We start from the raw sequence: 16,167 nt of genomic DNA on the forward strand, positions 1-16,167 counted from the left end.
AATTAGGTGATTTTTAAAGGTCCTTTCCAGCCCAATTCTATAATTCAATGATTCTAACCACCTTTTGTGCATCTTACAGAAACAATATCACTGCAGTAGAGAATCTCCTTTTCTTTATGCAAACACACGTACATTTTTTTTCTAGAAAGAAGTTTAACCTCTATTGTCATCAAAAGAAACAGTACCTTTTTTCCCAAGACATGGATGTCAAACAGCTTGGAGCAATTTCCATTCCATACTTAGAAGTTGCAATAGTTTTCTGAACTCTTATCTAATCATCTACTTCATATGCTTGCTTATATAGGTTTTCACCTGATTTTTAATTTTCAGGGCTCGTTGTAGAAATTCTAAGACCTTAATAGGGAACTGTTTTGTATCTCGCTAACAAATACTTAAATTCACATATATCAGAATTAAGAAACTAAGAACCCACTGAGGTTAGATATACTCCCTCCCATGTATAACAAATGATCTAGCTGCTTCACTTTTATTTATCTTTCCCAACCAAAAGGAATACCTGCCAACATACTTCCACTCACTACCTCCCACCTACACTCTCTTTCCCATGTCCTTCCACTAGCTCTAAACTCAGTGGCCAGTTTAAACAAAACATGAGAGGATGGCTTTGGAAGAGCATATGTAATACATGTTTTCATACAACTGCCAGAGAGGCAAAGAAAAAGCCAGGTAAATAATCAATCATGCTAATGAAGCATAAGCCTGTGAATCACCCATTCTGTCCCACCTGCAGCTCCTGGACAGCTCCACCTGCAGACCCTAGCCAGGAATCAGACACAGGACATGACCCTATTGCTCCTCTGCAGATTGGTATATTTGGCAATGAGAAGGAAATGAGTAAATGTGGACTGCCTGACAAGGGGTGATGATAGCAGGTATGCCGGAGGAACCTTACACTGTAGAAGGATGTTTAGAAATGTTGAATGGAGCTGTAGTGGAGAAAACACCCAAAGATAGAGCCATATTTCATTAAATCTGCTGCTGAAATAACATCTTGCTAGCAAAACATTAATTTAATATGAAGAATTTACAACTACAATGTATCTGCACACAAAGGGACATGACAAAAAAAAAACAACAACTATTTATAAATACCTTCAATATCATCTACACTCAATTTCTCCTGTGGATCTGCAAAACAAATGAATCAAATGCTTAATTAAATATGCTTATCAGAAAGATTTTGAAGCTAAAATCAGAATATAAAAGACATCATTACCTGATTTTTGCTTTTCTGTTTTTGAAGATGTTTCATTCATCTCTAAAACTGCAGAAACCTTTAACTATGAAAGACAAACCAATGAAAAATAAACACCCATACATTCAAAGTAACCACATATTCATTAATGAGCAGGACAAGTAGATTTCAATGAAAAGCATTTACCTGCAAATTACTGGGTTTCTCTGAAAAGCCTGGAGATGAAAAATGAAAGCGTTATTTTATTTAATTGAAGATATCTTTTATTCTTTACAACATTAGTAGGCTCTGTAATTGTTTCTTGCACAAATTACTTCATTGAGAGTGAAATAGCTAATATCCAATTATCTTATCACACAGAACTTGTAGTAGTATATAAGAAATACAGAGTAATTCCCATCATCCAACTTTTATTTAAAAAAAAAAAAGAATCAAATCACAGAATGACAACAATTCATGTGAAGCATTAAGTCATGTCTATTAAGAGAACAAGATTAAAATATTTTGTTCCTTTTGGAAGCTGAATTCTGCTTTCTGGAAAAATTAATTAGAGCAGATAGCTTTGGCTTCTTAATGACCAATCAAGAAAGAACCCAGCAGAACTATGACTACTTCTATTCTAGCAGTGCATAATGTTGAGGCTACTTTCTCATTAACAGCTTATGGAGAGCAAGGGTACAGACACAGCAACCTCATACAAACATCATTCAATGAGGTAAAAACAATCTGGTTCTCAACTGACCTCTCTGGATCAGTTTGCAAGGAAATAAATGATACAAACATTGCTTGGTTGTAATGCACAACATGTGCGTTATTCCAAATCTTTTTCAAGTTTAGTGTCAAATTTTATTTCCTAACTCACACAACCTACTGCCCTGTGCTGCAGTCATCTTATACTTTACGACTCCATTCATGAAACAAGCATACAAAATGCTTCTACGAATTGTTCCACAAAATAATTTTTAGATTTAAATAAATACTAAAAACAAATCATCAAGACTTGATTTTCGAACACTAGGTGGTCAAGTAACATGGAAATACATTAGAAAGACTACCACAGTCACCTCTTCCCCCCTCCCACACTGATTTCAAGCTTAGCAGAATCATATGAAGCAGACATTAAAGACAACTGGTAAGTTGATTTATGGATTCCAGAAGCTTGCTAAGATTTGGTGTCTGCTTACAAAAATAAAATTGGACTTGCCTTTTAGGCTATGTCATTGAATCCATATTATAAGCCACATTGCCAAAGCACTCTCAAAAAGATAAAAGCTTTATTCCAATAGCAAAACTTTCCAGCACACTTATGATCAATCAGGATGGTCATAAAGCAAATGCCATGAGCTGCAGGTGGAAACCCGCAGAAACATAACAAGAATTTGCCCACATATTTTAGTTTTTAAAGAAAAACAGGAAACTAAAAAAAATTAAATAAACAAACAAAAAGATCAACCAAATGATATTTTTCTTCTGCTGATTATCCAGAAATATCCAAATCCTCAGACAGATAAATCTTAAACCAGATACCACTCTCACCACTTTAAGCAACCACTTAAAGCAAAGAAAAACACCCGAACAAACACATATCCAAAAAGTATACATAATGAATGCAAGAACCGCCTGGACTAATCAAGCAGGCCAGCAAGTTCAGTGTTCACTGCTGTTAATTAACATCAGCCAAGCACTTCATTGCTACAGCACATACTCACTGAACAACAGGACTAACAAGGAAAACAAAAGAAAAAGTTCACTTGTCTATAAACACAGACAAATCCAATCTATGAGATAGTTACCCTTGTTGTGCTCCCCTGAAACACTCTGCAAGCGTACTCCATGTTCAACTGCAGGTGGGAGAAACACAGGAGGAGATGCTTTCCTCGAACCTTCAGAACACGGCTGTATAATACAGTACATACGCGTAAGAATTTGTACAAAACAATTTTTTTAAAATAAAATCTAAGAAAGGCTTTTGCATTTTAAATAAAAGGGCAAAAAAATCCTCACAATTCATCTAAACTATTCCATAATGTTGATTAAGGCTGGCAAATCACAGAGCCACACAAGAAATTAACACAGGAAATCAAGATGTTGATTGTGAACAAGAAGCTGCAGCTCTGTGTTGATTGAACATTGGCATCAAATTTGCACCTGGCATTCAAATATCAGCCTACATTGCTGGGGCACATGTCCCACAATGTTGAGTGAGTGCATCACTACGTTGCAAAAGCAAGATTTGATTTGCTTAAAGGCCAAAAAGGCAAAGCTGATAGCGATTAAGCTATCTAGAAAGTCTTGTATTTTTAAGAAAGGAGTGGGGAATTAGTTTTTTTCCCAACAACAAAGGCTAGAGGGGAAGTAGCTACAGACCCTGCTCACTCTCATCTTGAGAATTATCAGACAGAAAGGATAAACACAGCCAGCACACTTGGTGTCTGCTGAACATGATTTTCAAAATCGGATTAAGTCTATCTAGAGAAGACAGAGGTTCTATACAGAAAAATCTAAATGTCTGGGTTGCTCAGTGTATTGGCATCCGTTAAACTCTGACTGGATCAGCAGAATAGATCTGAATAGTAGGAAAAAAAAAATCCTCACAAAAATATGCCTGAGAAGTTCATAAGTTTAAAAGCAGCAATAAACTGCTGTATTAAAACTGTGCTAGAAAATCAACTCCAAAGCCTGCAGCCAGGAGGCCAACGTAAGTAGTCTGACATAACTTTGTCCCAGTACTATCTCAACAGAGAACCTACGCTACAGGTATTTCAATGACCCTCAGATACAGGACATCGAGCAGCAGCAACATGGGGTAAATAAGCCTCACCAGGGGCGGGGCTCAACGCAAAGGCAAGCTCTCACGTAGTTCTCATCTGGCTCTCCCACAGACCGGGGAGATGCACATATCACAGAAAGTACCTCAGAATCCCAGGGAGAATCAGACTCTTCCTTTTTCTCTGTTCCTACTGCTGGCAGAGCACCTACAAAAAAATGGACAAAGAGAGACACTGAGAATTTACTGCACTCCACTTTTATACCCCATCAGTCAAACAAAGGATCTGAAAGATGAGTAACAGTACTACAGCAAAGGACAAACCAAGAAATGCGTTACACTCAACGGTAGCTTTACACCCAGTCACATCACAGTATTCTGTTTTCTCCTCTTCATTTCTTTTCCAGCAAAAGATGCATAAGAATGGTGGCTGACATGACAATGTCCCTCGTGTTGGGACAACGTTAAGGAAGAAACTCCAGCATGCTTCAGTCTCAGCATATGGACACCCTGAGTCATCTTCCCTCTTGCCTACACCTCCATCATCTGGCACTTACTATCACATTCCACTCTACAGGACATACCACAAAAGCACGATACAAAACAACCTCACACTAAGAGGAAGCTGCCAACACACACGGCTCCTTGCTTAGTGCTATCAAGGGATACCTCACCTGACCACGATTCATAATCCTGCAACTTCTGACCAGGTACATACATAAGAAACTGACATTTAGGAATGAAACAGAAGCTCACAGCTCCAATACAGTCCAGAACACTGCAAGCATTTTAAATCTTATCACTTCAAAGTCTAGTATCTTCTGACCACCAAACTCCCATCTAGAGCAGACCACAGTCAGTTCTCTCTTCTAAGCTACTCCATTATGTAAAACAAACTCAGGATTGACTCACACAGAAACGCAAGGAAAATTTACAGGAATGAGCCAGACAGGAGCAATGGCGTCCACTCTGGAAAACCATAACTGCTGATTCCAGCCTGAGTGCTGACTATTCACGCTTTTCCAAAATAAACTCTTTGCACATAAAATGCACTAAGAGAAAAGTGAATGCACCGTGAGTGCTGCTTCCACACCTTCTGAGCAGCAACTGACCAATAGCTACACGAGCTCTGAAAACATCTACAGCAACAAGATATCCTCTGGAGACGGACATACTATCTTCTGCTCTGAGACCCTGGGGTGAGTACCTAAGCACCCACCTCTCTCTGAGGTCATGCTCTCAAGCATACAAGCGAGTAGCACAGGAGAGATCTCCTACATTTTACAACTGAACAAGGTGAGGCACTGGAAGAGTCTTCTCTGACTTTGAATCAGGTCAGCTCTTGGCTGAAGCCCTGAAAAACCACAGCTTTTCAATCTGATAGTACCCATTAGAAAGGGAATCAATAGTGTCACACACAAGGCACACTAGACTACCTACTTGTTTTGTGCAGATCAAGGAGAACACAGCAACAAAATTAATAAAGAAACTTGCATCATACATAATCATTAGGAACCCAGCACCACCATTTGTGACCTTTAGGAAAGAACGAAAAGCAACAAAAGCTGCAGACCTTCTCTACCACAGCAGGCTAGGGTTCACAGCTAAATCTTAAACCAGATACCACTCCCACCACTTTAAGCAACCACTTAAAGCAAAGAAAAACACCCGAACAAACACATATCCAAAAAGTATACATAATGAACGCAAGAACCGCCTGGACTAATCAAGCAGGCCAGCAAGTTCAGTGTTCACTGCTGTTAATTAACATCAGCCAAGCACTTCATTGCTACAGCACATACTCACTGAACAACAGGACTAACAAGGAAAACAAAAGAAAAAGTTCACTTGTCTATAAACACAGACAAATCCAATCTATGAGATAGTTACCCTTGTTGTGCTCCCCTGAAACACTCTGCAAGCGTACTCCATGTTCAACTGCAGGTGGGAGAAACACAGGAGGAGATGCTTTCCTCGAACCTTCAGAACACGGCTGTATAATACAGTACATACGCGTAAGAATTTGTACAAAACAATTTTTTTAAAATAAAATCTAACAAAGGCTTTTGCATTTTAAATAAAAGGGCAAAAAAATCCTCACAATTCATCTAAACTATTCCATAATGTTGATTAAGGCTGGCAAATCACAGAGCCACACAAGAAATTAACACAGGAAATCAAGATGTTGATTGTGAACAAGAAGCTGCAGCTCTGTGTTGATTGAACATTGGCATCAAATTTGCACCTGGCATTCAAATATCAGCCTACATTGCTGGGGCACATGTCCCACAATGTTGAGTGAGTGCATCACTACGTTGCAAAAGCAAGATTTGATTTGCTTAAAGGCCAAAAAGGCAAAGCTGATAGCGATTAAGCTATCTAGAAAGTCTTGTATTTTTAAGAAAGGAGTGGGGAATTAGTTTTTTTCCCAACAACAAAGGCTAGAGGGGAAGTAGCTACAGACCCTGCTCACTCTCATCTTGAGAATTATCAGACAGAAAGGATAAACACAGCCAGCACACTTGGTGTCTGCTGAACATGATTTTCAAAATCGGATTAAGTCTATCTAGAGAAGACAGAGGTTCTATACAGAAAAATCTAAATGTCTGGGTTGCTCAGTGTATTGGCATCCGTTAAACTCTGACTGGATCAGCAGAATAGATCTGAATAGTAGGAAAAAAAAAAATCCTCACAAAAATATGCCTGAGAAGTTCATAAGTTTAAAAGCAGCAATAAACTGCTGTATTAAAACTGTGCTAGAAAATCAACTCCAAAGCCTGCAGCCAGGAGGCCAACGTAAGTAGTCTGACATAACTTTGTCCCAGTACTATCTCAACAGAGAACCTACGCTACAGGTATTTCAATGACCCTCAGATACAGGACATCCAGCAGCAGCAACATGGGGTAAATAAGCCTCACCAGGGGCGGGGCTCAACGCAAAGGCAAGCTCTCACGTAGTTCTCATCTGGCTCTCCCACAGACCAGGGAGATGCACATATCACAGAAAGTACCTCAGAATCCCAGGGAGAATCAGACTCTTCCTTTTTCTCTGTTCCTACTGCTGGCAGAGCACCTACAAAAAAATGGACAAAGAGAGACACTGAGAATTTACTGCACTCCACTTTTATACCCCATCAGTCAAACAAAGGATCTGAAAGATGAGTAACAGTACTACAGCAAAGGACAAACCAAGAAATGAGTTACACTCAACGGTAGCTTTACACCCAGTCACATCACAGTATTCTGTTTTCTCCTCTTCATTTCTTTTCCAGCAAAAGATGCATAAGAATGGTGGCTGACATGACAATGTCCCTCGTGTTGGGACAACGTTAAGGAAGAAACTCCAGCATGCTTCAGTCTCAGCATATGGACACCCTGAGTCATCTTCCCTCTTGCCTACACCTCCATCATCTGGCACTTACTATCACATTCCACTCTACAGGACATACCACAAAAGCACGATACAAAACAACCTCACACTAAGAGGAAGCTGCCAACACACACGGCTCCTTGCTTAGTGCTATCAAGGGATACCTCACCTGACCACGATTCATAATCCTGCAACTTCTGACCAGGTACATACATAAGGACTGACATTTAGGAATGAAACAGAAGCTCACAGCTCCAATACAGTCCAGAACACTGCAAGCATTTTAAATCTTATCACTTCAAAGTCTAGTATCTTCTGACCACCAAACTCCCATCTATAGCAGACCACAGTCAGTTCTCTCTTCTAAGCTACTCCATTATGTAAAACAAACTCAGGATTGACTCACACAGAAACGCAAGGAAAATTTACAGGAATGAGCCAGACAGGAGCAATGGCGTCCACTCTGGAAAACCATAACTGCTGATTCCAGCCTGAGTGCTGACTATTCATGCTTTTCCAAAATAAACTCTTTGCACATAAAATGCACTAAGAGAAAAGTGAATGCACCGTGAGTGCTGCTTCCACACCTTCTGAGCAGCAACTGACCAATAGCTACACGAGCTCTGAAAACATCTACAGCAACAAGATATCCTCTGGAGACGGACATACTATCTTCTGCTCTGAGACCCTGGGGTGAGTACCTAAGCACCCACCTCTCTCTGAGGTCATGCTCTCAAGCATACAAGCGAGTAGCACAGGAGAGATCTCCTACATTTTACAACTGAACAAGGTGAGGCACTGGAAGAGTCTTCTCTGACTTTGAATCAGGTCAGCTCTTGGCTGAAGCCCTGAAAAACCACAGCTTTTCAATCTGATAGTACCCATTAGAAAGGGAATCAATAGTGTCACACACAAGGCACACTAGACTACCTACTTGTTTTGTGCAGATCAAGGAGAACACAGCAACAAAATTAATAAAGAAACTTGCATCATACATAATCATTAGGAACCCAGCACCACCATTTGTGACCTTTAGGAAAGAACGAAAAGCAACAAAAGCTGCAGACCTTCTCTACCACAGCAGGCTAGGGTTCACAGCTAAATCTTAAACCAGATACCACTCCCACCACTTTAAGCAACCACTTAAAGCAAAGAAAAACACCCGAACAAACACATATCCAAAAAGTATACATAATGAACGCACGAACCGCCTGGACTAATCAAGCAGGCCAGCAAGTTCAGTGTTCACTGCTGTTAATTAACATCAGCCAAGCACTTCATTGCTACAGCACATACTCACTGAACAACAGGACTAACAAGGAAAACAAAAGAAAAAGTTCACTTGTCTATAAACACAGACAAATCCAATCTATGAGATAGTTACCCTTGTTGTGCTCCCCTGAAACACTCTGCAAGCGTACTCCATGTTCAACTGCAGGTGGGAGAAACACAGGAGGAGATGCTTTCCTCGAACCTTCAGAACACGGCTGTATAATACAGTACATACGCGTAAGAATTTGTACAAAACAATTTTTTTAAAATAAAATCTAACAAAGGCTTTTGCATTTTAAATAAAAGGGCAAAAAAATCCTCACAATTCATCTAAACTATTCCATAATGTTGATTAAGGCTGGCAAATCACAGAGCCACACAAGAAATTAACACAGGAAATCAAGATGTTGATTGTGAACAAGAAGCTGCAGCTCTGTGTTGATTGAACATTGGCATCAAATTTGCACCTGGCATTCAAATATCAGCCTACATTGCTGGGGCACATGTCCCACAATGTTGAGTGAGTGCATCACTACGTTGCAAAAGCAAAGATTTGATTTGCTTAAAGGCCAAAAAGGCAAAGCTGATAGCGATTAAGCTATCTAGAAAGTCTTGTATTTTTAAGAAAGGAGTGGGGAATTAGTTTTTTTCCCAACAACAAAGGCTAGAGGGGAAGTAGCTACAGACCCTGCTCACTCTCATCTTGAGAATTATCAGACAGAAAGGATAAACACAGCCAGCACACTTGGTGTCTGCTGAACATGATTTTCAAAATCGGATTAAGTCTATCTAGAGAAGACAGAGGTTCTATACAGAAAAATCTAAATGTCTGGGTTGCTCAGTGTATTGGCATCCGTTAAACTCTGACTGGATCAGCAGAATAGATCTGAATAGTAGGAAAAAAAAAAATCCTCACAAAAATATGCCTGAGAAGTTCATAAGTTTAAAAGCAGCAATAAACTGCTGTATTAAAACTGTGCTAGAAAATCAACTCCAAAGCCTGCAGCCAGGAGGCCAACGTAAGTAGTCTGACATAACTTTGTCCCAGTACTATCTCAACAGAGAACCTACGCTACAGGTATTTCAATGACCCTCAGATACAGGACATCGAGCAGCAGCAACATGGGGTAAATAAGCCTCACCAGGGGTGGGGCTCAACGCAAAGGCAAGCTCTCACGTAGTTCTCATCTGGCTCTCCCACAGACCGGGGAGATGCACATATCACAGAAATACCTCAGAATCCCAGGGAGAATCAGACTCTTCCTTTTTCTCTGTTCCTACTGCTGGCAGAGCACCTACAAAAAAATGGACAAAGAGAGACACTGAGAATTTACTGCACTCCACTTTTATACCCCATCAGTCAAACAAAGGATCTGAAAGATGAGTAACAGTACTACAGCAAAGGACAAACCAAGAAATGAGTTACACTCAACGGTAGCTTTACACCCAGTCACATCACAGTATTCTGTTTTCTCCTCTTCATTTCTTTTCCAGCAAAAGATGCATAAGAATGGTGGCTGACATGACAATGTCCCTCGTGTTGGGACAACGTTAAGGAAGAAACTCCAGCATGCTTCAGTCTCAGCATATGGACACCCTGAGTCATCTTCCCTCTTGCCTACACCTCCATCATCTGGCACTTACTATCACATTCCACTCTACAGGACATACCACAAAAGCACGATACAAAACAACCTCACACTAAGAGGAAGCTGCCAACACACACGGCTCCTTGCTTAGTGCTATCAAGGGATACCTCACCTGACCATGATTCATAATCCTGCAACTTCTGACCAGGTACATACATAAGAAACTGACATTTAGGAATGAAACAGAAGCTCACAGCTCCAATACAGTCCAGAACACTGCAAGCATTTTAAATCTTATCACTTCAAAGTCTAGTATCTTCTGACCACCAAACTCCCATTTAGAGCAGACCACAGTCAGTTCTCTCTTCTAAGCTACTCCATTATGTAAAACAAACTCAGGATTGACTCACACAGAAACGCAAGGAAAATTTACAGGAATGAGCCAGACAGGAGCAATGGCGTCCACTCTGGAAAACCATAACTGCTGATTCCAGCCTGAGTGCTGACTATTCACGCTTTTCCAAAATAAACTCTTTGCACATAAAATGCACTAAGAGAAAAGTGAATGCACCGTGAGTGCTGCTTCCACACCTTCTGAGCAGCAACTGACCAATAGCTACACGAGCTCTGAAAACATCTACAGCAACAAGATATCCTCTGGAGACGGACATACTATCTTCTGCTCTGAGACCCTGGGGTGAGTACCTAAGCACCCACCTCTCTCTGAGGTCATGCTCTCAAGCATACAAGCGAGTAGCACAGGAGAGATCTCCTACATTTTACAACTGAACAAGGTGAGGCACTGGAAGAGTCTTCTCTGACTTTGAATCAGGTCAGCTCTTGGCTGAAGCCCTGAAAAACCACAGCTTTTCAATCTGATAGTACCCATTAGAAAGGGAATCAATAGTGTCACACACAAGGCACACTAGACTACCTACTTGTTTTGTGCAGATCAAGGAGAACACAGCAACAAAATTAATAAAGAAACTTGCATCATACATAATCATTAGGAACCCAGCACCACCATTTGTGACCTTTAGGAAAGAACGAAAAGCAACAAAAGCTGCAGACCTTCTCTACCACAGCAGGCTAGGGTTCACAGCTAAATCTTAAACCAGATACCACTCCCACCACTTTAAGCAACCACTTAAAGCAAAGAAAAACACCCGAACAAACACATATCCAAAAAGTATACATAATGAACGCAAGAACCGCCTGGACTAATCAAGCAGGCCAGCAAGTTCAGTGTTCACTGCTGTTAATTAACATCAGCCAAGCACTTCATTGCTACAGCACATACTCACTGAACAACAGGACTAACAAGGAAAACAAAAGAAAAAGTTCACTTGTCTATAAACACAGACAAATCCAATCTATGAGATAGTTACCCTTGTTGTGCTCCCCTGAAACACTCTGCAAGCGTACTCCATGTTCAACTGCAGGTGGGAGAAACACAGGAGGAGTTGCTTTCCTCGAACCTTCAGAACACGGCTGTATAATACAGTACATACGCGTAAGAATTTGTACAAAACAATTTTTTTAAAATAAAATCTAAGAAAGGCTTTTGCATTTTAAATAAAAGGGCAAAAAAATCCTCACAATTCATCTAAACTATTCCATAATGTTGATTAAGGCTGGCAAATCACAGAGCCACACAAGAAATTAACACAGGAAATCAAGATGTTGATTGTGAACAAGAAGCTGCAGCTCTGTGTTGATTGAACATTGGCATCAAATTTGCACCTGGCATTCAAATATCAGCCTACATTGCTGGGGCACATGTCCCACAATGTTGAGTGAGTGCATCACTACGTTGCAAAAGCAAGATTTGATTTGCTTAAAGGCCAAAAAGGCAAAGCTGATAGCGATTAAGCTATCTAGAAAGTCTCGTATTTTTAAGAAAGGAGTGGGGAATTAGTTTTTTTCCCAACAACAAAGACTAGAGGGGAAGTAGTTATTCTGTTTCACTACTGTGCTAGAAAATCAACTCAAAAGCCTGCAACCAAACGGCCGATACAAGAAGCTTAACCTAACTTTGTCCCAGTACTATCTCCACACAGAACCTACACTACAAGTATTTCGTTGACCCTCAGATACAGGACATAGAGCAGCAGCAATATGGGGTAAATAAGCCTCACCAGGGGCAGGGCTCAACGCAAAGGCAAGCTCTCACGTAGTTCTCATCTGGCTCTCCCACAGACCGGGGAGATGCACATTTCACAGAAAGTACCTCAGAATCCCAAGGAGAATCAGACTCTTCCTTTTTCTCTGCTCCTACTGTGGGTTGGGCTTCTACAAAAAAAAAGGAGAAATACAGACACTGAGAAATATACTGCACTACACTTTTATACCCCATCAGTCAAATAAAGGATCTGAAAGACGAGCAGTAATTCTACAGCAAAGAACAAACCAAACAGTGAGTCCCACTCAAGGGTAACTTTACATCCTGTCACATCACAGTATTCTCTTCACTCCTCTTCATCTGTTTTCCAGCAGAAGATGCCCAAGCAGGACAGCTGACATGGCTACGTTCACCATGTTTGGACAATGTTCTGTGCAGCATCTGACCAATAGCTACACATGCTCTGAAGAAGTCTACTGCAACAAGCAGTGCTCTGGAGTCAGACAATGGAAATAGTATCTTCTGTTTTCACACCCTGGGGTCTATGCCAAATTACCCAACTCTCTCTGAGCTGGTCATGCTCTCAAGCCCACAAAGGTTTAGCAAAGGAGAGATCTCCTACATTCTACAACTGAACAAGTTGAGGTACTGGAAGAGTCTTCTCTGAGTTTGACTCAGGTCTGCTTTTGGCTGAAGCCCTGAAAAACCACAGCTTTTCAATCAGATAGTAGCATCGGAAAGGGAAACAATATTGTCACACAGAAGATAGATTAGATTAGCTTCTTGTTTTGTTCAGACGGCATCAAGGAGAACACAGCAACAAAATTAATAAAGAAACTTGCATCATACATAATCATTAGGAATCCAGCACCACCATTTGTGACCGTTAGGTAAGAACGAAAAAAAACAAAAGCTGCAGACCTTCTCTACCACAGCAGGCTAGGGTTCACAGGTAACAGGAAAGTTTATCATCTTTGAGGATAATCATCATTTTACTTTATTTACTGAACATTAATACTTATAGAGGAGCAATCAGGATCATATTTAAACTCACTTCTCGCATAAGCTGTGTCTTCTGAAACTTTACGGACTTGATGTTTATTACTAGAAACAGAATGTTTCACATCCCCCAAAACTGTCGTTTGCAGCTTCCTTCTAGTATCTTCCTTCTCCTGTTCTTCTTTCCATTTAGGTGACTCCTTCTAAAACAGATTGACCAAAACAGCTGAAAAGCACAGAAATCAATATCTACTTCACCACCCATTAACAACTTGGAAAACGGTTTTCTTGGGTAAGACTTAAATGAAGCAAAGTGCAACATGGTTTCTAAAGGCCTACAATTTTTAGTGGGAATCTGCGCAATTAAACTGCAGTGCCTCATGTTGTAAACCTCATCTCTGGCTATGCAAAACCTCTGAGAAGCACTTCCTTGTGTCAATCTAAATGCAGTTTCATTGATATTATTCAGAAAGTCTTCTTTCTGCCTACATATCTCACAATTTCACTAGTTTCCTGCCCTCAATTTCATTCAAAACTTCCTTTTGTTTCTTCATTTCCAGTCATTACCTCATGAATTCTACTAAATGGCTACAACTTCTAATGGATATTATCCATTCCCTCAGTTTTACATAACAGAAAGTGCACAGATTCCAGAAAGAATGAAGTTTCCTGTCTTTCTCCTTCCAAAACTCTCCAATCTCATAATAAAAATATTGAAAATAATGTCTGAGTTTGGCTATGAACAAGATGTTTTCAGTATCAAAATACAATGATTGAATACAGATACGTGATTGAGTATTAACAGGAAAATAGTTTACTGTCGTTTACCTGTATTACCCTTAACAAACTCTTCCAATTGAATCATCCCTGTACACTTACTTTTGTGCTTGAGGGAAATGCTGCCCATAGATTTTCCTCATATCTATTTAGGCCCAGGTTTTCACTTTCTTGTTTTAGTGTTTCATGGAATTTATTATGTACCTCTTTGCACTGCCCTTCTTCCTCTTCCACCAATTCATCTTCCTCAAGGTTGCTTGAATCTGAGACATCTTGTTTCAACAACTCTCCACATTCTCCTCTGCTCAGATTTGCACCTGTTGGTTTTTTTTGTTTGAGGCTTTTCTTCTGTGACTTAGGAATTTCAATTCTAGAACTATCACCACCACCTTAAAGCATGAGAAAGGGAAAGAGGAATATGAATCAAATGGGTTATATAAATAGCAGCAGGCATTTTACCCATTAAAAACACAGGAAAGTAGTCATCTGGGACTGTATGGAAAAGAAGCCAGGTAAGGGCAGGATGGGAGAAGGACACATCAGACACAAAGGCTTAGGAGGGGACTCAGTATGGTCATTTCCATTATCTTACTTATTTTATTCTGACATGACCATCTGTTCTGTTCTTATAACACTACTTTCCTCAATTACTACAGCCAAGTGAAAACAACAACAACAAAAACCGAAATGAAATTACTTAGTAAGTTTACTTTTGTATGTCATTGTATTATGAAGTACTTTCCAAATAACTTACCATTATTTCTGAACTTTTGGGGAACATTCATTAACGATGTCAAGTTTGGCTTCTGTGGCTTCTGCAAATAAAAACACATTTTAAAAGAATTATTTGATCTGTTTTTGTTTGCTTTTTTGTTTTAAAGCAAATCCTTTACTTACATCAAATCTTGAACAGTAAATACAACCAGGCTGTCCCCTTTTGAAAGGACTCAGATACTTGCTAGATCCTTCAACTTTAATTACACAAACATTCCTCTCCTCTTGTGTACAAGTCAGTGACTATTCAAAACTATCTGTAAATGCGTAACAATTCTAAAAAGGTATTTTAATCCATTGGTAAAATACAACTACACTCGCGATTACTTACTTGTAAGTATGCACAACTCAAGTATCAATTAAAGTTCCTGAAGCTTGAAGAATAAATTAGTTAATATAACTCCACTTAGTGAAATATCTGTAAATTTCAAAATAATGCTAGAAATTTGAATCACTTCCCCTAAAATCAATGTAAGAAAATAGAAAAAATTTTAAAGTACACATGCTTACATCTCCAGCATTACAGAGTGTGCTGAACTAACAAACTAAAGTTCCTAATCACTGCAGAATCCCAGTGCAACAGACTAAATACTCCAGACGCCATTGAAAAAACTGGTAATCCTTTGGAACATTCATAAAAACAGCAGGATAAGCACATGGAGCTTATAAAGAGAAAAGTCCAAATATTCAAAAAATGAAGATAGTCATGCAGCGTGAGATTATATACAAGCACGGAATGTCATCCCACAGAAGGAAAAAAGAAAGAAAAAATAATTATTTGAGCAACTCAAGTATCGAACACTTGAGGAACCTAGTGAGGAAGGAAAGAGAACCAGGTGATGAACAATTTCACTAGATTTTGATAAATAAATGTTCTTTTTCATTATCGTGTTCTTTTTCATTAATCATCCTATCATGTAAATTAGGGGAAACAATTGTGAAGTTTGAAAGAGAACAGAACAGGTTATTTATTAACTTATCAATTCCTAGGGTTGGCAAATCTCACTCAATGAACAACTAATACAATGTGGTAGTTTATCTTAATATCTACTCTTTTGCCTCAAACCACAAATCTACTGCATGTTCTGCCAAAGCAACAATTTTTAGGAAAAACTTACAGCAGAAGAAAGGTTGGCAGATGAGAGACTCTTCTTAAGGAGGAAAAAAAAAAAAAAAAACAAAAAACAAAGAATTGGCTGGAAAAAGAGTTTCCTTCTATCTCATAGGAAATTGCCTTCAAATCACTTATTTTACACAACTATTTTCCCATAAAGGCACCAT

The 16,167-nt window shown here is 39.5% G+C and overlaps 2 protein-coding genes across 2 annotated transcripts in view; both read right to left on the reverse strand.

Moving 5' to 3' along the window:
- Positions 1-16,167, reverse strand: part of LOC146756747 (uncharacterized) — a 252,104-nt gene that overhangs the window by 217,301 nt on the left and 18,636 nt on the right. The window lies entirely within an intron of this gene.
- LOC107306750 (uncharacterized) overlaps positions 1-16,167 on the reverse strand; it is a 47,588-nt gene that overhangs the window by 22,351 nt on the left and 9,070 nt on the right. The window contains 9 exon segments of the mRNA XM_085524255.1: positions 1,114-1,149; positions 1,238-1,301; positions 1,403-1,431; positions 1,575-1,623; positions 11,607-11,705; positions 12,445-12,506; positions 13,391-13,538; positions 14,317-14,501; positions 14,867-14,927. Of these exon segments, the coding sequence (XP_085380381.1) occupies positions 1,114-1,149; positions 1,238-1,301; positions 1,403-1,431; positions 1,575-1,623; positions 11,607-11,705; positions 12,445-12,506; positions 13,391-13,538; positions 14,317-14,501; positions 14,867-14,927 (733 nt within the window).

Source organism: Coturnix japonica, chromosome 26 (assembly GCF_054131305.1).
Source record: "Coturnix japonica strain WE chromosome 26, WE-NBRP24, whole genome shotgun sequence".
In the NCBI taxonomy this organism is placed as follows: domain Eukaryota; kingdom Metazoa; phylum Chordata; class Aves; order Galliformes; family Phasianidae; genus Coturnix; species Coturnix japonica.